General features: G+C 47.1%; 1 protein-coding gene across 12 annotated transcripts in view; it reads left to right on the top strand.

Annotated features, from left to right (window-relative positions):
- PKP4 (plakophilin 4) overlaps positions 1-18,589 on the top strand; it is a 70,754-nt gene extending 52,165 nt beyond the window's left edge. For 6 of the 12 annotated variants that reach the window (XM_065070104.1, XM_065070108.1, XM_065070100.1 and 3 more), the window contains 18 exons: positions 233-364; positions 519-709; positions 1,543-2,098; positions 3,776-3,967; positions 5,459-5,639; positions 7,945-8,077; positions 8,996-9,209; positions 10,011-10,194; positions 11,212-11,329; positions 11,811-12,002; positions 12,134-12,307; positions 12,678-12,828; positions 14,867-15,062; positions 15,327-15,411; positions 15,516-15,633; positions 16,123-16,254; positions 16,965-17,038; positions 17,548-18,589. In XM_065070104.1, coding sequence (XP_064926176.1) covers positions 233-364; positions 519-709; positions 1,543-2,098; positions 3,776-3,967; positions 5,459-5,639; positions 7,945-8,077; positions 8,996-9,209; positions 10,011-10,194; positions 11,212-11,329; positions 11,811-12,002; positions 12,134-12,307; positions 12,678-12,828; positions 14,867-15,062; positions 15,327-15,411; positions 15,516-15,633; positions 16,123-16,254; positions 16,965-17,038; positions 17,548-17,796 — 3,272 coding nt within the window. In that variant the 3' untranslated portion in view covers positions 17,797-18,589. Of the gene's footprint in view, positions 1-232; positions 365-518; positions 710-1,542; positions 2,099-3,775; positions 3,968-5,458; positions 5,644-7,944; positions 8,078-8,995; positions 9,210-10,010; positions 10,195-11,211; positions 11,330-11,810; positions 12,003-12,133; positions 12,308-12,677; positions 12,829-14,866; positions 15,063-15,326; positions 15,412-15,515; positions 15,634-16,122; positions 16,255-16,964; positions 17,039-17,547 lie in introns of all 12 variants that reach the window. The other 6 variants (XM_065070106.1, XM_065070109.1, XM_065070102.1 and 3 more) reach the window with 3 other exon arrangements.
- Positions 18,590-22,626: the final 4,037 nt, after the last annotated feature.

Here is a 22,626-nt window from a genome sequence, read left to right as displayed (position 1 = left end):
TTGGAATGTACGTTTGAAAAATTAGAATTGTAGAAATACATCATACTGACAGGAAGCAACATTCTCAGACATTTGTATGAACGTTGTTAGTTTGGCAAATGATACCTGCCTACCAGGAGACTCTGTCGATGTTGGAAGCCCGTTCTTCGTTAGTGTGCATGAGAAAATTATTGAATTTGCAAGAAACGTACATATGAAATGTTGGATTTATGTCATTAACTTATTCTTTCAGATCCTCCAAGCAGCAGTGTAAACAAGCCCCGAGTGTCAGACAGTGTTCACACCAATGCCTATGACGTTAGGACAGAACCCGAACAAGGGAACCTCTACTCGCCAGAACAGACGTCTCTCCATGAAAGTGAGGGTCTGTTGTGTGCATTTTAAATATTAGAATATATTTCTGTATTGACCGCATAAAAATGTAATACGGTTATGAATGCAACAAATAACAAACTTATACAATGTTTTTGTGAAGTTGTTAGATGCTTTTTCTTCTTACGCTGGCTTCATATCTGCAGGGTCTGTAGGTAACTCCAGAAGTTCAACACAAATGAATTCTTACTCTGACAGTGGTTACCAGGAAGTAAGCAGTTTCCATAACAGCCAAAACCTGAGCAAGTCAGAAAGCAGACAGCAGCATTCCCTCGCCGGGCCTGCGAACAACCACTTGGTGCGGAGCTCGCGCGCGGAAGGGCAGGCGTCCGTCCAGGTACGCTCCAAACGGGACACTTGCTCTGTACAGCATCTCTAACACTCTTTTAAAGACTAATTGTGTAGCTGGACCTGCCTTTGTGTAGGCTGGAATTCATGTTATTAAGTGGCACCTCTATTTAACAGCTTCACTGGTTAAAAAGCCGCGGTGGCTTGCAGCACACGTAGACTCGCTTGCTGCAGTCGGCGCCTGTGTGATCTGGTTCATCCACTGTACCTGACGTTAAGTGAAACTGAGGAGTCCTGAACGCAGAGTGTGCTCCTAATACCATATCGACAAAGTATCATTCACTTAAAAGTCGGTTGTGATGTTGGAGAAAACGTCCTAGAATTCAACCCGCATGTAAAAAGGTTGCTTAAATGAAGACGGTATTTGTGTTCCCTGTACTTTCTGATGTTTCTGGGTTTTTTTCCCCTCCTTTTTCATTATTCAGAATGATAGTAAGACAGTAATTGACAAAACTTCATTAGCTTATACTGGAACTGTCTGCATTACTGTTCATGATTTTCTGAAGTGGTAGAATAATTAATAAAGTAAGAATAATGAAGAGAGTAAGCACAGGTGCATATTAAAATAGAAAGCCAAAGAAGAATGAGGAATGGAAGGTTTTTTAATGTTAATTCGCCATTTATATATTAAGAAATACTGGTAAGAAGTTATTTTACAGGAAAACTTGAGGAAATTATGTTTAGGGTAGAAGCTACTCTTCATCTGCTTGTATATGTTGTTAAATTGTGTGCAATTCTTGTTGACTTCTCTGTCTTACGGGAGAAGGGTCTCCAGCCCATGGCACAAATGCAGACACTGACGAACGTTTGTGTTTCCAACAGCCCGCAGTGAACATCGCCAGCACCCGCGTCATGAGGCGCGTCAGCTCCGTGCCGTCCCGGGCGCAGTCCCCGTCGTACGTGGTCAGCACCGGCGTGTCCCCGTCGCGGGGGTCGCTGCGGACGTCGCTGGGCAGCGGGTTCGGGTCCCCGTCCGCGGCCGAGCCGCGGCCCCTGGGCTCTCACGCCTACTCCTCCACCACGCTGCCGGCGCCGCGGGCAGCGTCCCCGTACGCAGCGCAGAGACCCGCGTCCCCCACGGCCGTGCGGCGCGTCGGCTCCGTCACCTCCCGGCCCGCCAACCCCAACGGCGGCAGCGCCCTGTACCAAACGCCCCTCCGGGTCGGCTCTCCCCTGGCCCTCGCTGACGTGCAAAACAGAGTCGCTTCTCCCACCCAAACGCAGCTGGGATCGTCGTCCCCAAAGCGTTCTGGCATGACCGCGGTTCCGCAGCATTTGGGAGCGACGCTGCAGAGGACAATTCATGATATTGAACAGTATGGACAGCAGTATGACATCTATGAGAGAATGGTCCCTCCACGGCCAGACAGCCTTACAGGTCAGTAAAAAGGTGAAGACGCAGCTTAAAACTTGCTCCAAACCTGCAACTGTAGAAAACCCGTAACCAGGGTACTGCTGTGCATGAAACCTTGTAGCACCAGGGCATAATTGCAGTGCATCTATCAAACCAGTTGCAACCACTGGTGTCAAACCCTGTGATCAGTCTCACCATAAGTTTGCAGTGAACACTGTCTTTAATTACTAGGTTGCTAGGTATGCGTTAAATTGAATCGCATGTTTTAAGTAGCTAAGTGAAATTCTGAGTGTTCCAATTCCGGAATTGTTTTAAGAGCAGGGGTAGGGGAGGAGCCGATGAAGGCGGAAGAGCTTTTCCCTCAGGTGAGGCGCCCTGCAAAAGCTCTGTGCCCGCAGCCAGAGAGCATCACACGAGCTGGCGACGCTCAACTAGGGAATGGTCAAGAACCCTCAGAATTAACTACGTTCTAACTGGGTTTCCACTAGTATATTATATATTATATGATTATTCTCTTTAGACTTTGGAAGCATAACTTAGTAGAGGAGCTAGGATGCTTTAAATGAAAGCTTTAAAAACAGATGAGAAGTTGGAGGAGGGCAGCTCGTAAGTACAGCAGCAACAGCGGGAAGCGAAGCAAATACAAAGTGTGCATTAGATAGTCAATGGGAGCGCTGGTGCTAGATGTCAAAATATGTCCTGGGGCTGGAAAAGAAGACTTACAGGAAACTTACAGACTTACTGCACCACCAACCTCCTAATCAGGATGGCAACAGTGAACTTAATAGGAGGTTGGTTGCTAATTCAGTTAGCAAAATAGTAAGGGAAAAGATATTGCACATCAGTGCTGGTTACGGAAATAAAGTAACGCTCTGGAATGCACGGAAGGAAATTCTAGGCAACGTGAATGAAGTTTTCGTGGCACAGATAGAGGGGGAGCCTTCTCCAGGAGCAGCGAGTCTGAACGTGTGCAGGGCTGTTCAAAGCGCTGCTGGTGGCGGCTGTTCTGCACCACTGCCTGTAACGTGCTTGGATCTTGCGCTGCGACAGCGGTAGCAGGAGGTTCGCTGCTGGGGAATGCGAGCAAATGAGACAAGGAGGAGGTAAAAGGCACTGCAGAGGGACAGCTGAAAGGCAAGGGGAAAACAGAGTTCTCACACAGCTGCAGCATAGCACTGTATATACACACATCCCGGGCTATTTAAACCTTGATAAAGACTTTTCTCCACATGCTGAAATCTCTGCTGCCACTGCCAGGACGACTTTTGCTCTTACTGCTGCGTATTGTTTCATTTCCAGGGTTATGACCCCACTTTACGCTGTGCCCTGTTTCACAACCGGATTTCTGTTGAGTTCACAACTTACCTTGTCATTGCTAAATCTGTGAACTGCACATGCTGACTTAGGTTTTACTCTGTATGTTTTAGATTTTCAACTGTAGATGCTATCAAAAAGAATTGAATTAGAAATGTTAAAGCTGTCAGTGTATAGACAAACTTTTCAGCAACGAAATGTGGCTTTGTCAATGAATCTTTCAGTATGGATCATTTAAGTATGGAAAGAAGTTGAGTCAATAAGTCTTTATAACTGTAGATGTAACCAACACCTTGTCTTGGCTGAAATAAGAAAGATTCAAGCATGACAGCTTTATTATTTTTAACTGACATTGGCCGTGGGCGTCTTTCCCTTTGTTGGCTGTAGGCCTGAGGAGTTCGTACGCCAGCCAGCACAGCCAGCTGGGACAGGAGCTGCGGTCGGCGGTGTCCCCGGACCTGCACATCACCCCCATCTACGAGGGCCGGCCGTACTACAGCCCGGTGTACCGCAGCCCGACCCACGGCGCCGTGGAGCTGCTGCAGGGCTCGCAGGCCGCCCTGTACCGCGCGGGCTCCGGTGGGTGCAGCGCCGAGCGCCGGGTCGCGGCCCCGCTCGCGCTCGCGTTGCGCACCGGGGTTGTCTGCAGCCCACAGCCTCTGGGAGAACGCACATGGGGTACACAGTGCCAGCTTAAAAGGGAAAACCAGGTGTTACAAATGAGTGGAGGCAGAAGCTAGGTTTGAAGGACTTAAAATAATCACCAGGAATTAAAAAGCTCTTGCGATGTTTGCAATAAATACTTGGGGCTAGATATAGGTGTCAGCTTAGGGTCAGAATATTTTCTGTTTGATATCGTGCACTCAGGTACATCCAAGCAAAGTGTGTTTCATTACACAAACAAGGTGTGGGTTCCTCTGGCATTCTCTGTGCGTCATTCTCTTCTGAATTGACTTTGTTTGTGGGTTTTTATTCATCACTGCAGTTCAACGATAGCTTTCACCCTCAAATTACCTACCGCATCTTTCACAGCAAAAATGCTGGTTTTGTCCAACTTTTCAGCAAAGGATAATGTTAAATTACTGTATCTGAAGATGGTATATTGAAATGGAAATATTTCTTAGAATTGTTACTCGTATTTTATGAAGTGCACAGGCGTTAGATTAGTATTTGAAGGGATTTTCTGTAAAGAGAAATGTGATGTGTGTTGCAGTGCAGTTTGTTCTATAAGACTGATTAATAGTTTGTATAGTGGAGTAGTTTCCAAAAACTCTCAAAACATTAGAGTGATTTGACTAAGTAACTCTCTAGAAAGATTTCTAGAGAAATGTCTAAATCATACATAGTGTTTTCACTCATTTGAAAGTTGCTTTTTAATGTTCTTGAACTGAAGCACCGAGAGGACAGGATGTTGAAGGAGGCAGCGCTTTCTGCAGCTGTGCAGCCTAGCGTTCGGTCAGGATGTGCCAGTGAGGAAATACTGCTAGAAACTGGAATTCTCTCTTTACTCCTCTACGTAAGATCACTCGCTTGGAAGAACAAGAGCTGCCAGAGCAGCCCTGCTAAGTCAGGAAGATACACGTTCCTGGTTTTGAAACTACCAGCTTAATCTTTGAAATCATCCTTTTGTTAGCTTTTTGTACATGTCGTCTGGAAAATGGATATATATAAACTAAATCAATTTTTGTTTACTTATTTTTTACTTTTTAGTACAGTTGGCAAGTTAATGTTAGTGATTGAATTCTACTGCAAACCTGGAAAACGCTTTGCATCCTTCTTTCTGCTTAGAGGCACAAGGCCCATTTCTCTCTTTAAACCCCTGTTGAGGCAAGCTGAGCCACCAGCCCGGGGCCACCGGCTTTGGTGCTGGAGCTGAGCTGTCTGGCTGCCCCGGGACGCTCAGCCACTGCTCCCTCCGCCTGGCGGTAGCTTTCCGTCTTCAGCACCGTACACGGGTTTAGGGCTGATTTTGTTATTTATTATTTTTGCTTGCACTTTCAACCACGCATTGCCTCTTCTCTTCAGCAGACAGCTGTTACCTGGCTTGTTTTAATGCTGATTATATCGTAGGAGTTGGGAATCTGCAACGATCATCGAGTCAGCGTAGCACCCTCACACACCAAAGAAACGCGTACGCGCTGAGCACGGCCGCTCCGTACGCGGAGCCGTTCCGGGTGCAGTACCGCCTGCCGCCCGCCGACGAGCCCACCACGCGCTCCCCCTCCATCGACAGCATCCAGAAGGACCCCAGGCAAGTCCCTTGTGCATGCAAGAGTCACACCTGTGTGCCGTAATGAGATTTGTCATACATTCCTTGAACATACACGGCACTTTGGGGTGTGTGTGTTCCAGTTTTACATCGTTTAAACAATCGTTGCTAATTTAGATATTAAGATCTATACCTTTATAGCCACAGTAACAAATGCAGTCCACTTGTTACAGTAAGAAAGAATAACTTTTATGTTTTTGGCTGTTATTACATTTTCTTCCATGTTTCTTTTCACGTAGAAGTTATTACAAGAAATGAATTTGAGAACTGACTAGATTATTCGAAATAATCTTGAGTAACTCTACAGAGCCTCCATATGGGAATGAGAATCAGGGTTTGGAAATTAGAACAGTACATACCTCATTTATTTGAATTAATTTTTTGTGAGCAGCCTGTTTAAATTTCAGAACAACGTAACTTTAAAAATTATATATAAAGGTACCACTTTGAAAGCGAATACACGTTCACATTTTTAAAATAGTTACTAGTTTGATGTTGTAAACATATGTACGCAGTGTGGGCATGTGAGAAGTGTAGTGTTATACTCAGAATTCGTTAGAGACGCTGTTCATTAAAGCCTTGTCTTGTCAAACGGGATCATCGCCGCCCAGTCCGCAGAAGGCTGGGAGGGAGTTCTGGTGCTGTGTGTGTTCCGTGTGCGATTGCTGGAAACTCCAGCCCGTCTCAGCTCGGCCAGCCCACTGAGGCCCCGGTCGCGGCCACACGTGACGTGTTTGCGGCTTGAGAAGCACCAAGAGCCTGGGGCTGGGGCCCCGGCGGTGCCGCAGAGCCTTCCCCACGGCACACCGGGGCACCGACGGGCGCGGGACGGGGGCGATGGCTGCGCCCAGCCCCGGCTCTCACCAGAACTTCCTGGGTTCCCCCCTTGCAGAGCCTCACAGCACCATTCGCTTGTCTTCTAGTCTGGCCCTGCCTTTCAGTCTCGAAAATAAAAGCACCATTTTTAATAGATTTGGTTGTTCTGTTCATTTGTGGAAATTAATATATTTCTTTTTTTATTAGATATTGAGAGACTGAATTAATTTTGTTTCGCTGAATGGCACATTTGTCTAAGTGATGTTCATAGGATAACCTTAGCTCCACGTCATGCTTGCTAGCTGCGTGCTGACCTGCGCCGGCACGGCTGCAGGAGAACTACTTGTAATAGGCATGCTTCACATTCCTAACAGGGAACTTAGAGAAATCCTGACTCGGTTTCCATTGCTGCTGCACCTTCTGAGCCTGTGTTTCCCAGGGGGTGGTTTTACCTCACGTTTACCCTGTTTCAGTTTCTGACGTGCAGTTTCTGACGGTTTCTGCCACGGCAGCCTCGGGCCGGCTCCTTGGAGCGTCACTCCGGAGGAGGGGAGGGGGCGCGCTGGCGCTGCTTCCGTGGGAAAGGCTTCGCCCTGAGTTCCTACTGTCACGAGCCTGGAGGGATAAACCTGCGAGTCGTTGAGCAGTTCCCAGCAGGCACGGAACTGAGAGGCTGGCAGAGCCCTGGAGCAGCTCCTCAAAGGCTCCTCCTGGAATGTCCTTTGGGCGGTTTTGGTTGCGGGTTTTGGTTTTGTTTTTAATTTACTTGTATTTGAGAACGGGAAAACTTCGATAATACTTTCCCAAATCTTCCTTTACAGAAGGAAGATAGCCCAACAAATGTTAATGGGTATGTTTCTAAATCTGTGAACTGGGCATGGATATGTTTTATGAATTTTCCAAGATTTGTCTGCACAAAATCATTCTGTTTAATGGAGGAGATTTGATTTTAATGATTTTAAGTTTACAATCCCTGAGTAACTCAACTGACGCAAACATCCTGCTTCTGGTCGTGATGATGGAATTTCAGGCTGTGCAGCGTTTATTGAAGTATAATTGACGTCAGACTAGGAAGAACGTTGAGCACTGAGGAAAAGGTGTCGTGTGGAAGAGATGCACCTGAGCAGCATGGTTAAGTGGGTGTCTGTTGCATTGTGTGTTTCAGTTTTGGGAGATTTAGGCAGGTTGCAGTGTTTGAGTTGGTCTAGTTTTAGTGTTATACGTATTTGTGTAATCAACAACCAAGCTAACTGAAGACCATAGGATACCAAGCGTCCTTTTCCAGTTGGAAGACTGGAAGGTGGTGCGGCTCCTGGGTGTTCCGATATGCCTGTTCTTCCTCCTAGCCCCGATACTCCAGAACAAAACCAGAATTGTCGAAAAACACTTGAGATGCTCTAGTAATTCTACTTGGTAAATAAACATGCGTTTGTAACTAATGCCTGCTCTCGCCTGTGTTCTCCTAACGAAGGGAGTTTGCTTGGCGAGACCCAGAGCTGCCCGAAGTGATCCACATGCTGCAGCACCAGTTCCCGTCGGTGCAGGCCAACGCGGCTGCCTACCTGCAGCACCTCTGCTTCGGGGACAACAAAGTCAAAACGGAGGTAGGGCACGGAGCGCCTGGCTGCTCCCGGGAAACTGCCAACGGGAAACTAGACTGCTTGCTTTTTCTTTTTTTCAGTATAACGCAGTACATATACATATATATATATATATATATAAATATAAAACGCAGGCATGTCAACCGCACCGCTCAGCGTGGTGTCATCCACAGACCTGCCGAGGGTGCGCTAGATGAAGACATCAAACAGCACTGGCTCCAGTACGGAACCCCGAGGCACACCACTTGTCTCTGGTGTCCATCCAGACACGGAGCCGTTGACCACGACGCTCTGGATGGGACCGTACAGCCAGTTCCTTGTCCACCCACCAAATCCATATCTCCAGTTTAGGGAGATGGATGTTGTGGGGCAAGCAGAAAAGTACTGCATGGAAATGAGATCTCAAAACATAATGTTTAAATTTTGTTTAAATGTATAGCGAGAAATAAATGCAACTAACCTGCTTAAAGCAGACAATAGAAGGATTTTTTAGCTTAGGAAATTTCTGCAGAGTAGACCTTTCAGATATACCAATAGGACAGGATATATGCTAATTTGAACTGATTTTGTCTGTGTGTGTGTTTGTGATTTCTTATTTCTAATATTCCCTAAAAAGATATTATGCGGTATAGGAAATTACCTAAAAACTGCATTATGGGGAAGCAAAACTTTAGCAGGAAAATTCTCCTCTGCACACAGCCAGTGACTGGAAATGGCCATCAGCCTTTTCAACAGCGACGCGAGTGCTGCACAGGAGTTTTCAGTACGGTGTAACAATCAACTTACTAAGATTAACCAACAATATTTCTTCTTGAAGTAGAGTGGAATGTGCTGGTTTTATTTAAAAAAAAGCCTTTGGAAGCTGTAGGGTGAAACGGGTGAAATCAGTGGGTGCTGATGATCCCCATGCTCTTTTTGCAGGTGTGTAGGCTGGGAGGAATCAAGCACCTGGTTGATCTCTTGGATCACCGGGTCCTGGAGGTTCAGAAGAACGCCTGTGGCGCGCTGCGGAACCTCGTGTACGGGAAGTCCACGGATGAAAACAAAATAGCAATGAAGAACGTCGGTGGGATACCTGCCCTTTTACGATTGTTGAGAAAGTCTGTTGATGCCGAAATTAAAGAGCTTGTAACAGGTACATTTTGAATAGAAACAAGCAGAGAATTATACTACAGATAATTTTTCTCAAGTGGACAAGATGGGAATAACTGGCAAGTGACTGGAATTGAGTATATCAACTGGATTGTTACTGGGGTATTGGTATTCTTTGCGAATACAAACCCACTTATGTTGATAACTGGTAGTTAAAGTGTTAGCAGAGAAGTGTAGATTCACCAGGAGCAGTGAATCTTGAGATAGTTGCGCTAAAGCTCCACTTAGGGTACATTTTTCCCAGAATGATTCTCCTCAATACACAGCTCGGTCTTGGATAAGTATTTCTGTATTGACTCCTAACATTTGGTTTATTACAGGCTTTTTCTTACCATCCGCTGACAAGGGTTTTAAGTAAGATCTTGCAGAATTCATAAGCTGGGCCCAAACTGTGTAAACGTGTGTTAAATTACAGACAGAAAATCGCTAGTAGTGTGCGAATGATGGAAGTATCTCGGTGCACAGCCCGCTAGTAGAGTCGTGGCGCGTGACAGTGCACACACCCCTCGTCTCTTGAGTGGGGGCAGTACCTTCAGCTTAGACCCCACCAGCCTACTTGGTGCAGAAATGAAAGTGATTTGCAGTTCTAAGATGTGAAGGAGCTCCATTTCCATCAGAACAAGGCAGATTTGCTGGGTGCTGCATACATCCGCTATCTCTTTTTCACAATTTTTTGCATAGGTAGATTATCTTTCTCCTGTTTAGTGACGTCTTTTGGGTTGGTAATGCTGCTTTGTATTTGCTTGCCAAGTCTGTTCTGACTGTTCTACAATGAAATCTTCAGGGGTGCTCTGGAACCTGTCTTCCTGCGATGCGGTGAAGATGACAATCATTCGGGACGCCCTGTCGACGCTGACCAACACTGTGATAGTGCCCCATTCCGGGTGGAACAGCTCCTCCTTTGATGATGATCACAAGATGAAGTTCCAGACTTCCCTGGTTCTGCGCAATACCACAGGATGCCTGAGGTAGTTTGCTCTTCTGGAAGGTTCCCTTGCACGGAGTAATCATGTTATCCAGCGGGTCCTTCTTATACTGTCATTTTTAAGACACAAGGGTTGTTACATAATTGTATCATTTAGGCAGCTTTTGCATCTGGGGTTTTTGTTCCATATTAGAAAAACATGAAAACTACCAAGTTAGTGACTAAGAGATGGTAGCTATAACAGCTAGTGGTTAAATTTCACTTGTGGTTTTTTATAAATTACGATCATAGCACTTTTCCCCTATTAATTACTGCAATTTTTTTGTATTATGTGTAGGGCTTATGAATATTATTTAGGGAAAAAAAATGTGTGGTGGTTCTTTATTGTTAGATACATATTTGTGTGTGCATGCATGTCAGTAAAGAAGTGTTCAACTGTTCCCTTTGTAGATTTCTTAAACAGTAGGAAGAAAGAAAAAAGCATTTGGAATAATAAAAGGCAGAACTAAAATATCTGAAGCGAATTCAAGGGCCAGGGGTATGAGGTGTTTCTGTGTCCAGCGCGTGCAGGCACAGCGCGAGCTGCGGCCCTGGCCCGGCGCACATTCTGCCTGCACCCTGCGCAGCCCGTGCCAGCCCCTCCTTCCCCGCGCCCTCCTGTGATCCGTTCTGCTCCGGCCGGGGCAGCAGCGTTACACCGTCCGTGAGGCTGCGCCAAGGTCACCCGCTGGATCCGGTCTCCAGAAGGGTATTTCTAGCACAGACCAGCTCAGTGATCAGTTCTGCAGTGCATACGGACATAGAGCTGGACGTGTACAGCAGAGAGGGCTCAGGGTGCGAGAGCGTTCTGCTTGTGCCAGGCTCTGTCAGGGACTCGGTGCTGCCGTGAAACTGGTTTGGAATCGTGTTTATCTTTTATAAGAATGGGGGTGGGTTCCTGCACAGAATGATGTGTTTGCCTTTAACTTCTCCATATCAATCAGCTGGAGAAAAGACTGCCACAGACTGTCTAATAAGACCATTGCGGATATGTGTTGTTCCTTGTCATTCCATCCTGCAGGAACCTGAGCTCGGCGGGCGAGGAGGCGCGGAAGCAGATGAGGGCTTGCGAAGGGCTGGTCGACTCGCTGCTCTACGTGATCCACACGTGTGTGAACACCTCAGACTATGACAGCAAGGTGTGTGCACGCTTCCTGGAAAAGGGTAACAGTGCTAAACCGCGTGTCCCATAGGATCGTAGGGGTCTGTGGAGCATCATTTAGCGCTGTGATGTGCTTAGCTCAACTGGGCTTCTCTCCCACTCCTGGTTTACTGATGCACAATCAAATTCTGTTGCATAATACAACTTGTTCTGTGCTTTTCATTTTCATCAGTGTTGAAGTAGTCATTCTTTAAGAAAATAATAATAAGCTCTTGTGCTTTTTATTTTCAGGGTACTAGAAGTCCCACTATAGTAGAGATTTCTGTTATATTTTCATATTTGAGGATATCAGGAGAGAGATCGCAGTTTTCACAGAGGAACAGACAAAGCAAGGCCTAGAATTACAATGTGCTGCTTGTGCTCTAAATGCCTTTCACCTCTGCTTAGGTTGTTTGCCTTGCTTTATCACTATGTAAGAAAGTACCTAATTGCCCGACATCTCTGTGGTTTGGCTCCAGACAGTGGAAAACTGTGTGTGTACCTTGCGAAACCTTTCCTACCGTTTGGAACTGGAGGTGCCTCAGGCACGTCTGCTGGGGATCAATGAACTGGACGACTTGTTAGGAAAGGAATCACCCAGCAAAGATTCAGAGCCAAGCTGCTGGGGGAAAAAAAAGAAGAAGAAAAAAAAAACTTCACAGGAGGATCAGGTTTGCCGTTTCCTTTGTATCACAGCGTGTCAGCTGTAGTTCAGCTAGTGGTGGGGGTACATAGCTTGGGGAACTACCACATGTTGATTGAAAATACAGAGGTTTGATGCAGCTCCATGTTCCTTTTGCAGTGGGACGGAGTTGGGCCCATCCCCGGGTTCTCCAAGTCCCCCAAGGGGGTGGAGATGCTGTGGCACCCGTCGGTGGTGAAGCCGTACCTGACGCTGCTGGCCGAGAGCTCCAACCCGGCCACGCTGGAGGGCTCGGCCGGCTCGCTCCAGAACCTGTCTGCGGGCAACTGGAAGGTCGGTCACCTCCTGCTCCTCCTCCTGCCGTCCTGTTTCAGCTGGGTTTTTTAATAAGAATGTGGAATGTGTTTGGAAGGAACACGTAATTTTCAGTATGCATGTGAGTGTTTCTCTCTAGTGCGTATCATTAGTGCTTATGTGCTACAGTAATGTCATTTGCACAGTGAAAAGCAACATTGCTTTGTAAGAGGCGTGAGTAAAAACAACAAAGAGCCAAGCCGTTCTAATAACAGACAAGATGCTCATTTAACATGTCAACTCTTCTTTGGGAAACAGCTCCTAACGTACTCACAAATTCCAATGTAGTAAGAGATTATTTCAGTCGGAACGTTGTGGTAGAATGGTGAGTAACTGGCGTGTGTCACAGTTCGCAGCGTACATCCGAGCCGCGGTAAGGAAAGAGAAGGGGCTCCCGATCCTGGTGGAGCTGCTGAGGATGGACAACGACAGGGTCGTTTCGTCCGTGGCCACTGCCCTCAGGAACATGGCGCTGGACGTGCGGAACAAGGAGCTGATCGGTACGTACAGAACCACGGAAAAGCGCCGTCGCCAGCGTGTCAGACCTCCGGCTGCACAAACACCGGGGTGGGATTTACCAGTACAAATAGCAAACTCCATCTCACTGTATCATGTCATTTGGGGCAAGAAATTCATCTTTTTGTCAGCAGTAGCTTTTCAGTAGCACTGACATTTCCGTTCGCCTTAGCCAGCTGCACAGCGATCTCTTTCCAAAGGATAGGTGACCTCCGCTAAACGGCTCCGGGCAGGAAGCCGTCAGTACAAAACACGACGGAGAGCACACCTCTGCTTCCTTGGAGCTGAGCAGCGACCTTCTCTGAGCGTTCCAAGGCCCTTCGTGCCCTACGAGGACAGGAAGCTCTGCTGCCGCTGCGTCAGTAAATACTTCATTTAATAGTACGGGATAAGGAGAGAGGGAAGAAATCCTCTTCTAGTGAAGTATTTCTGTGAAAACTCAGAGGCAGAGCAGTATGCATGGGTGTCTGCTGAATTAAGTAATCAACGAGTTCTTGCTAGAAAAACTTATTGTTTTCCTTTTGTCAGTTTTAATATTTAAAAGTTAAAGTGTTCATCTGTGCCTTTCTCATGTCGCATTTAAGAATCCCAAATAACACTTTTCCTGCCTTGATCGGGAATCTCAGTCGATTATGGCGGGTGTTGAACACACCTCACCCTCAGACTGCTGTGGCCTAAAGGAACCCTACTAACACCTGTCGTGATCTGAAAAAGTTCCCGTTTTGTTACAGAAGCATTTTCTGTGTTGTAGACAAGTGGGAGAAGTATATAACAACTATTTATACAGAGAAGAGTATCATTGTTCTTAAAGATATCAATGCAGGTGAACAGAATGTTGTTATTTATTTCTGAAGCTTGTCCATCCTGGATGTTCAGAACATGTTTTCTGGCAGTGTAGGTATCACCTCCATGAGAAATGAGTAAAATAAGAATCCTGTTGTATAGCAGCAGCCACAGACATGTCATACGCAGGTGATATTGTCTTTCCAGGATTGTTTTCCAATCCTGGCAGAACTTCTCCATTCAGGAACACACCTCCGCCCGCTCCCTCTCCTGGCCAACGCCTTAGATAGGAAAGAGCTGTTGGCTCATCTGGGTATCAAACATCTGGAGACATGAAGCGAGTCCCAGGTGACCCATGCTGGTCACCTGTTTCTTGCAACTTCGCTGCCGGTGGCAGGGGCAGGAACGATGGGTTCTCAGGGCCGGAACTCTGCAGAAAGCTCAGGCGAGTAACAGCCTGCCCCGGTGCATGCAGACGTGCGGATGAGCTTGCCGAGGGCTGGCGGGACGGGGAGCTGCTGCACTGACAGCTCCGCGGTGGCTTTGAGAAGCTTTTGTTTGCACAGTTCTTTTTAGGATTTTTTTTCCCTGAGGTACGTTGTGCAAATAGATAACTAATGGCTTTGTAAAGCTTCTTCATTGTTCACTGTTATGTACAAATACATGTTTTCAATAAAATCGATTAATGATTTAATTAACAACACAGCCTAAACAGGAAAAAAGAAGTTCCCCGAGCTGTAGTTCATTTGCTTTGTCTGCAGTGTGATTATTCCTGTGCCTCAGTGAGGAACTGGGATCTGAGAGCACTGGGATCTGATCTCTTAGGGTAGCCAGTAAAGTGAACAGAACGTCTGAAAGAAAAGAATCCAGGTTACTGTGAGGATTTCTTTAACCATACCCTAAACAAAGCCTCGGACCCTGCAGCGCTCCGCGATCCGAATCAACAGTGTGATGTTTTTCCTTGGATGATTCTGCTTTCACCAAATAATTCCTGTTTACAAGTGTTCCTGTTTTAGTGCAAAAATGCAACTTGCAAATTTTTAAGGTAAAAGGAAAAAAAAAAGTCAAAAGTCTCTCTTGACTCTCTGTAAAATGTCAATTCTTGGAAGGTTTCCATGATTTTGATCCTGTGTTTCATTTTGTTGCTTTCAGATGCAGTTTTGTGATGAGTCCTGTAATTTCAAATCCTAAGTACCAAAATGTATCTCTTCACTTGGTTCTGTCGGTGGGTTTTTCTAGGTAAATACGCCATGCGAGATCTGGTTAATCGACTCCCGGGAGGCAACGGCCCGAGCGTGCTGTCGGATGAGACGGTGGCCGCGATCTGCTGCGCTTTGCACGAGGTGACCAGCAAGAACATGGAGAACGCCAAAGCGCTGGCGGACACCGGCGGCATCGAGAAGCTGGTGAACATCACCAAGGGCCGCGGTGACAGGCAAGTGGCAGCTCCTGCTCGGTGCTGGGCGCAGCGACCCCGCGCGGCTGCGCAGAAGTGATTTCCCGCTGGCTCGGGTTCCGCAGCAGCCTCCGGGTCAGGCTGCTGGCACCGCTGTGGCCACGCTGCGCTGACGCCGTGTGCGGTGTCGAGACCCCGGACTTGCTTCACGGCATCAAGGTTTAGGCTGTTTTGTAGCTTAGGAACATAGTTCTTTTTAAATGGAGTTAAGTGGCTTTCTACAACGTCATATTCTTTACTTAGGTCCTCACTGAAAGTTGTCAAAGCAGCTGCCCAGGTACTGAACACATTATGGCAATACCGAGATCTCCGTAGCATTTATAAAAAGGTAAGTTACCAAATCGGCCTGCACTGGAAAATAGTTCTACAAAAACTCCTGATTTAATGAAAAGTGATTTCTTTTGATGTTTTTTTCTTTCTGCCGCTCCGCAGGATGGATGGAATCAAAGTCATTTTATTACACCAGTATCAACACTAGAGCGAGAGAGATTCAAATCACATCCTTCCTTATCAACAACAAATCAGCAGATGTCACCTGTCATACAGTCAGGTCAGTCAGGAAACGTGGAGATTTACTGAAGGGGCACCCGATAGCCCTTTTTTTAACTCAGATAGCCCTCAGTTGACTGCTAATTCTACCCAAACCACAGAGGCCGTGCTGCCTCTCCTGTACTCGAACACCCGCTGGTCACACACCGCAGTGCTGCTCCGCTGTCCCTGTTGGACGCACAGGGCTGGGGGTGTCTGCGCTGGCCCCGTGGTTTGGGCACAGCACTCTGAGCACATCTCAGTCCCTGCTGACGTGGCTGAGCTCTCCCGTTTCAGCTGATTTCTCCACCATTATGGTATGAAGTTCTCATCTCGGGGTACGTCGTTCACAGGTCTCACACTGGGGTTCTTCATGCAGGAAAAAGGATGGACGAGTTTTGTCCATTCCGCACATCTCTGGTTTGTTAATCCTCGGGGACAAGGAGGGTGCAGAGAAGGCTGGGCACGGCCACAGCTGTTGTAGATACCGACAGTCCTCTTTTCTCCTCAGTCGGCAGCACGTCCTCATCCCCGGCCTTGTTAGGAATCAGAGAGCCCCGCTCCGAGTACGAGCGAACGCAACCTTCTATGCAGTATTACAATAACCAAGGTGATGGCATCACACACAAAGACATATACACCGGTAAGATACCAGTCAGGTGGGCTTGTAACCGAACACGTAACATTGCTGTGCGAGGGGTTTATGCAGTCTGGACAGCCGCCTCAGCAACCTTGTCACTGCGCGATGTTGTTCCCCGTGTTTATTCATGATATTCCCTGCACGTGGAACAGAGCAGGTGTTTCCTCTGTCTCTGCTATTCTCTTTAAAATTGCACATTACCAGAATAAGAGAAGGTCTGGTTACATATTGGGAGGCGAGAGGTGTTTGGAATTTCTATTTTTATTTCAAATCCTATTATAGATCTTTTTTAATGCATGTTACATTATTATTATCATTATCAACATTTTATAAATAATAATATGTGGTAGTATATTATAATAATAAAATGTTATTATTGTTAAATTATACCAGTATTTCATCTTTTCCCTGATCTCCCTTTTCCTTCTTACTATTTGACACAAGTCACAAAACAATATAGAGATGACAGTAAACAAAGAGAAGGAAATTCCTTGTTTGAAAGGTTATTAGTCTGTGAAACAAAAATCAGCAATGCAAAAGAGCCTCTTGGTTTCAATTTAACTACTGCTGGGGCACAACATTTGCCTGCATTGTGTTGTTATTAGTAGATACTGAAATCCGTAGACTTAATTGTTTGGGTAAAATAGAAGTAAATAGACTTACAGACGAAAGAATAAAGACTGAAGTTTATGCCATCAATTGCTTTCTCCCAGGTTCCAGCAAACCGTCACCAATTTACATCAGTTCCTATTCCTCACCAGCAAGAGAACAGAACAGACGACTACAGGTGACTCCCAATGTTCTTTGGCTCAGCGTACGGTGTTCAGCAGAACCTGTTGTGGTCAGGGTGCTTTCTGCAGCGGGTGTCCACAGCAGGCTGTGTTACTGGGCATTAGTGCGCGTGAACTGGCCGTTGCTTCTGTACCTGTTAGCTCTGTTTCCCTCTTCAGTCACATGCTTTAGCATGTTCTTGTGCTGGGATCTGAGACCGCTTTCCTGACTCGAGTGCGGGGATTTTGGGTCGGTGCGGTCAGTGCTGTACTCTACCCTAACGCGCCGTTCTGGAGAGTGGGGAGCAGACGCGCAGACAGGCTCAGCCGTTCGTCCTCCCTTTAGTTTAATTAAAGATGAGGTTCATTTCCTGGAGGATTGAAACCTCTGTTACCATCACCGTCGGCAGAGCCGCACTGAACTTTGTATGGGGAAGTTCTGTATAATGTGTGTACGTTTGAGAAACAAATATTTTCTCTGCTGATTATATTTTGAAAGCTTCTTTTTCTACCATTTTGTCAACAGCATCAGCAATTGTACTACAGCCAAGAAGACGCCAACAGGAAAACGTACGACGCGTACAGGTTGTACCTGCAGTCCCCGCACAGCTACGAGGACCCGTACTACGACGACCGAGTTCACTTCCCCGCTGCGTCGGATTACGCAGCGCAGTACGGACTGAAGTCGGCCACAAACTACGTGGACTTTTACTCCACCAGGCGCTCCTCGTACCGAGCGGAGCAGTACCCGGGCTCTCCCGACTCCTGGGTGTAGCAGCGAGGGGACGAACCGCAGAGGCTTCTCACCTTGCTGGGGAGGAAATGGAACGGCCTCGTGTGCTGGTTTGGGTGTGAATGTGAAAGTGAAAGTGAAGTACAAGAAGGAACAAGGAAGATTGATTTTTTTTCTTTTCTTTTTTTTTTTGTTGTTTGTTTTTTGGTTTTTGAGTGAGGAATTGTCAGGAAGAAAAGCTGGAAGGGAACTGGAAGGGATGGTTTGGGTTCCGCTCTGTTTAGGTGTTAGGTATCATTACTGTAGCTCCTGTAGTCTGGTGAGGGTGTGGGCGATGTGATGAAAGGTTTGAGAACTGAGTCAAATGAATTTGGAAAGCGTGTAGGTCAGAGCAAATTAAAGCTGATTGTTTTTTTTTTAATGTGAATAAAAGTCTTGTTCTGATAGTTTGTACAGAGAAAATAAAATGGATGCCCTTGTTTTATTGCTCCTACTAGATGTCAGATTGTATGCTCTTCCGTCTTGTAAATTTCTTCGTTGGTGTAAATATGGAGATGCCACATTGGTTTCAAGTGCCATCCATTTGTAATGCAGTGTGTCATTTTAAAAGGAATTCGAAACATCATGCACAAAAAAAAATCCAAGAAAATGTTATAAATTTTAAAAGGAGAAAAAAGCAAACTTTTAAAAAAAATGAATAGTGTAATTTTGAAGCACAAGGTCCGGTCTGGTATATCTGCACCTCTCCCATTCCCTGCCTGTTTCATAAGAAACTTCACTGCCATTTTCTATGCACATGGAATAACAATAAATATGGAAGTCTCATCCATGGAAAGCTGTGCCCTGTTCATTCTTTTTCATTTTCCATGATGATATTGGAAACAATTACCGTGAATGTGAATCTGATTGTGTGGCTTTAGCGAGGTGAAATGTGTCAAAACCTTCGGGCCACTTTCCCAGGTGCTTTCTGTGCATATCTCCTGGACTGCCAGGCGGGCAGACCAAAGTGTGAAATATGCACTTTCTCCCCATTGTTCCTTCGACCGCTATTTTGACTTTTGCGATGGGCAATCCAGGATATTTCAGAACTCTACCTCGTTTTCTTCCCGTCACTCCTGTGCTTGCTCTCCCCGAGAAAACTGAGGTGATCTTGATTTCAGAGAAATTATAGTCTCCATTTTTACTACATTCTGCTCGATTTATTTACAATAAAAATCTTTGATTATTTTAAGTAACTAAATCACATACTTTGCCCATGCCTAGATTCTCTTAACTTCCTACTGTCTGAGACTGTAGTTGCCGTTCCGCGTTGTTGCGCTGCTCTTCGGCCGTGTTCCCGCGTGCCCGGGTGGCGCCAGCGCGAGGGGCGCGGGTGAGCAGACCCCCGGGCGTCACAGGGACGCTCCCTGCTCGCGGCGTCCGTGCGGCCGCAGGGGCGGGAGCGGGGCGGCCGGAGGGTGCTGGGTGCCTTCCCTCTCCTCAGATACTTCATTTCTTGTTCTCAGGTCGAAAACTGTTTCCATCTGCCTGAGTGGGAGCTTGTTTCTCGTGACGATAGTTCAGCGCTGACCATCGCTGTTCCGCGGGCAGCGCCCTGTGCGAGCTCGGGTACGCCGGCTCACGCCAGTCCACGCTGATTGTCCGGTACGTCTGTCGCCTGCTGACGGTGGTGAGCTCTCTGAGCCACGTACACTTATTTGGCGTTTTATCGTCCCAGGAAAGTTTGAATTAGCTTCAGGTAACAAAATAATAGACTGAAAGTGTCATTGTCACTATTGGCCTCTTGGAAGCTGTTAATACCTCTCCAAAACAGAGGGAGGGACTCAAAGCAACTGTGCAATGCAATGATTTTTGTTTCTCATCTGAGGCAGTTTCATCGAGGTCAAATCCAGCAAGGTTTGGGACAGCATCCCCACTTTGGATTTGTTATGCTGTAGAGTATTTATGTGTTGTTCATGGTCAGTTTTGTTTCATTGGTCTCATTTACTTGTATATTTTTACACACTATGTCTTGGTGCTATACTGCTTTAAATGATTCGTACAGTATATTTATTGGTTAATACCCCTTTACGTGTAGTTCCAGACTGGATGTGTGGGAGTGGGGCAGAAATAGGGCACGGTTTCGTTTCACTTTTCACTGCCATGGTGCAGTCTGGCTTTGGGGATGTTTCCAAGTGTCAGGACTATGAATCTAAGCTGAATGCATTTAAATCATGTTGTGTTTGCGATTTTGTAATCAGATTGCTAGGCCACTAAGATACAAATTGTTAAGTTTTGGAAAAAGTGGTTGTCCTTAGAAGGTGATGCTGATTTGGAAATAAATAATAATAGTGGCCTGAGAGATTTAACTTTGTTTCCACCTTTCTGACAGTCGCAGATGTGGTGAAGGAAGGGGGGAGTTAACGCTCACACTCGGCGGTCCGGCAGGAGCGGGTCGGAGCGGGCGCGGTGGTGCCGGTGCTGCAGCCCGAGCAGCCTGGCTGGGGAGCAGGGACGCTCGGCGCCTCTGCCGGGGCTGCGGCGGGACAGCCGCTCCACACAGCACCGGGGGAAGCCCCGTCTGCACCGCGAGCTGCTGTGTCCGCTCAGCCGGCGCCCCCGTGGTGCCGGTGGGCTCCTGTATCCAGACTGGTCATTGCTGCATCAGAGGTTCGAAATGTTCTGTTATGCTTAGGTGCATACAACTAACAGGGTATTCATCAGTCTAAAATGCACGTATTTTCAAAGAAGATGGAGGGGTTTTTTCACTCTTATTAAGTTTTTCAGACTATCAAAAAAAATAATGTTTACTTAGCTTTCGTTATGGCATTTTAATTAACAGTAGAGTTGATAATTACATCATAATTAGACATGCTAGTGTAATCATCCTAGATGTGTTATTTTCATAAAACCTAATCAGGTGAGCTTAAAACGTGTAACGGGGACATTCGGGAGCACTTTTAGATTAACCCCAGAAACCAGCTCTGACTGGATTCCGTGAACGTGCCATAGGACGATCAAACCCCTGGTCAGCTGTGCAGCTTCCGCACCAGACATCTGCTCTGAAGCCCGCTGGAGCCCCTCAGGCCGCTGTGGGGCCCGCCTGTGTCCACAAACCCACTGCGAGGGCCAGTACCGGAATAGATTATTTCCCAGAGTAAACTGCCAAAAGCCTGTGTTCTCCATTTTGAGAAGAACATGGAGACTTCTCTGACACTTGTGTGCTGCAAGTTCAACCTGCAGTGAGCACAGCTTCGTTTATGGCGGTGTTTTAAAATGGGCAGCACCGAAACAAAGAGACAAAGCACCCATGGCACTGCATCTCAGAGATTTCTGTCGTCGATTTCAGCAGCTAGAGCATAGGTGGTAGGTGAAAAGCAATGGCATGTGTTTGCCCGATAAAAGAAGCCAGGTCTTTAATTCTCTAGAAAGTGAAGCACCCACAGATGACACGTTGGCTCGTGCCAGCACACAGTTAAGACAACAGCTTCCCCTGCCTGCGGAACCTAACCTGGTGGGTCTGAAAGAACAGCAAAACAATGAAACTGGGGGAATCAGCTGCCCATTCCTTTGTTGAACATGGGCACTCATACACAGTATTAGGGGTTTGGTTCTCTTTACATGTTCAAAGCATTTCTGCCTGCTCAAACTGCATGAAAAGTGGATTCAACTCCTCCACATTATTTGAGGGAACAGGGAGTGGCAGCGCAGCCGGGGCAGGCGGGTCAGCACAGACGGGCAGGCGGGTCAGCACAGACGGGCAGGCGGGTCAGCGCGGACGGGCAGGCGGGTCAGCGGGCAGGCGGGTCAGCGGGCAGGAGGGTCAGCGGGCAGGCGGGTCAGCGGGCAGGAGGGTCAGCGGGCAGGGGGGTCAGTGGGCAGGCGGGTCAGCGGGCAGGCGGGTCAGCGGGCAGGCGGGTCAGCGCGGACGGGCAGGCGGGTTAGCACAGATGGGCAGGCGGGTCAGCGCGGACGGGCAGGCGGGTCAGCGGGCAGGCGGGTCAGCGCGGACGGGCAGGCGGGTCAGCGGGCAGGCGGGTCAGCGCGGACGGGCAGGCAGGTTAGCGGCCGGGTGGCCGGGGCAGGCGGGTCAGCGCGGCCGGGCTGGCGGTGCGCAGCGCAGGGCTCTGGGCAGGGTGCTGTTGAACTGCAGAGGTAGGAAGGTTCTTGCTTATTCTTAAAGGTGTAGGTGGGCTCATTTTTCTTGAGTAGGACGAGTGTGAGATGAATTATCCACCTGTCCATCAGCACAAAGGAATCGTACGCTATGAAAAGATATTGATCTCCATTAGGACTAAATACAAAGGACCTCCAGCCTGTTACAAAAGTCTTATAATCGAGTCACTGCATTCTCACACAGTTCATTTGACTGTGTCCTACAATTATTCAAATAGTTGAGTAAATCCAGAATCTGCCAGTGCACCAGAATGTCTGGTGAGATACAGGAAACTGAGATCGTATCACATGAAATGCTGAATTACTGCTGTTGACAACCTCCCCTCTGCCCAGAAATCAATCCTTGTATATGAGTGCTTAATAAGGGAACAAAATACACATCCCTTCAGTTTGGCTGCACATTCTCCGGCAGCTATTGATCCAGATCCTGTCTAAAGCCATCACTCATCCAGAGAGGTTACTATGCTCGTTTGGATGAAGATACATCTAATTTCAAATACTGCACACAATTATAAACCCATACAATGAAACAGGGATAATGTCACTCATCAGTTGTCCAGAAGGTATTTAGTTTGTATAGCTTGCTGATATTATGAAACATTCAAACATTGGAAACAACAGCAACAGCAGAAATGTTAAATTGTGTAGGTCTGTTACCCCCTGCTCGTGCGTGGCACACTAAGGCCTACAGAGGAAACTGTTATAACCCTGCTCCTT

Source organism: Columba livia, chromosome 7 (genome assembly GCF_036013475.1).
Source record: "Columba livia isolate bColLiv1 breed racing homer chromosome 7, bColLiv1.pat.W.v2, whole genome shotgun sequence".
Classification (NCBI taxonomy): domain Eukaryota; kingdom Metazoa; phylum Chordata; class Aves; order Columbiformes; family Columbidae; genus Columba; species Columba livia.
Note: the sequence above shows the minus strand (reverse complement) of the source record. Positions and strands in the feature narration are given on the sequence as shown.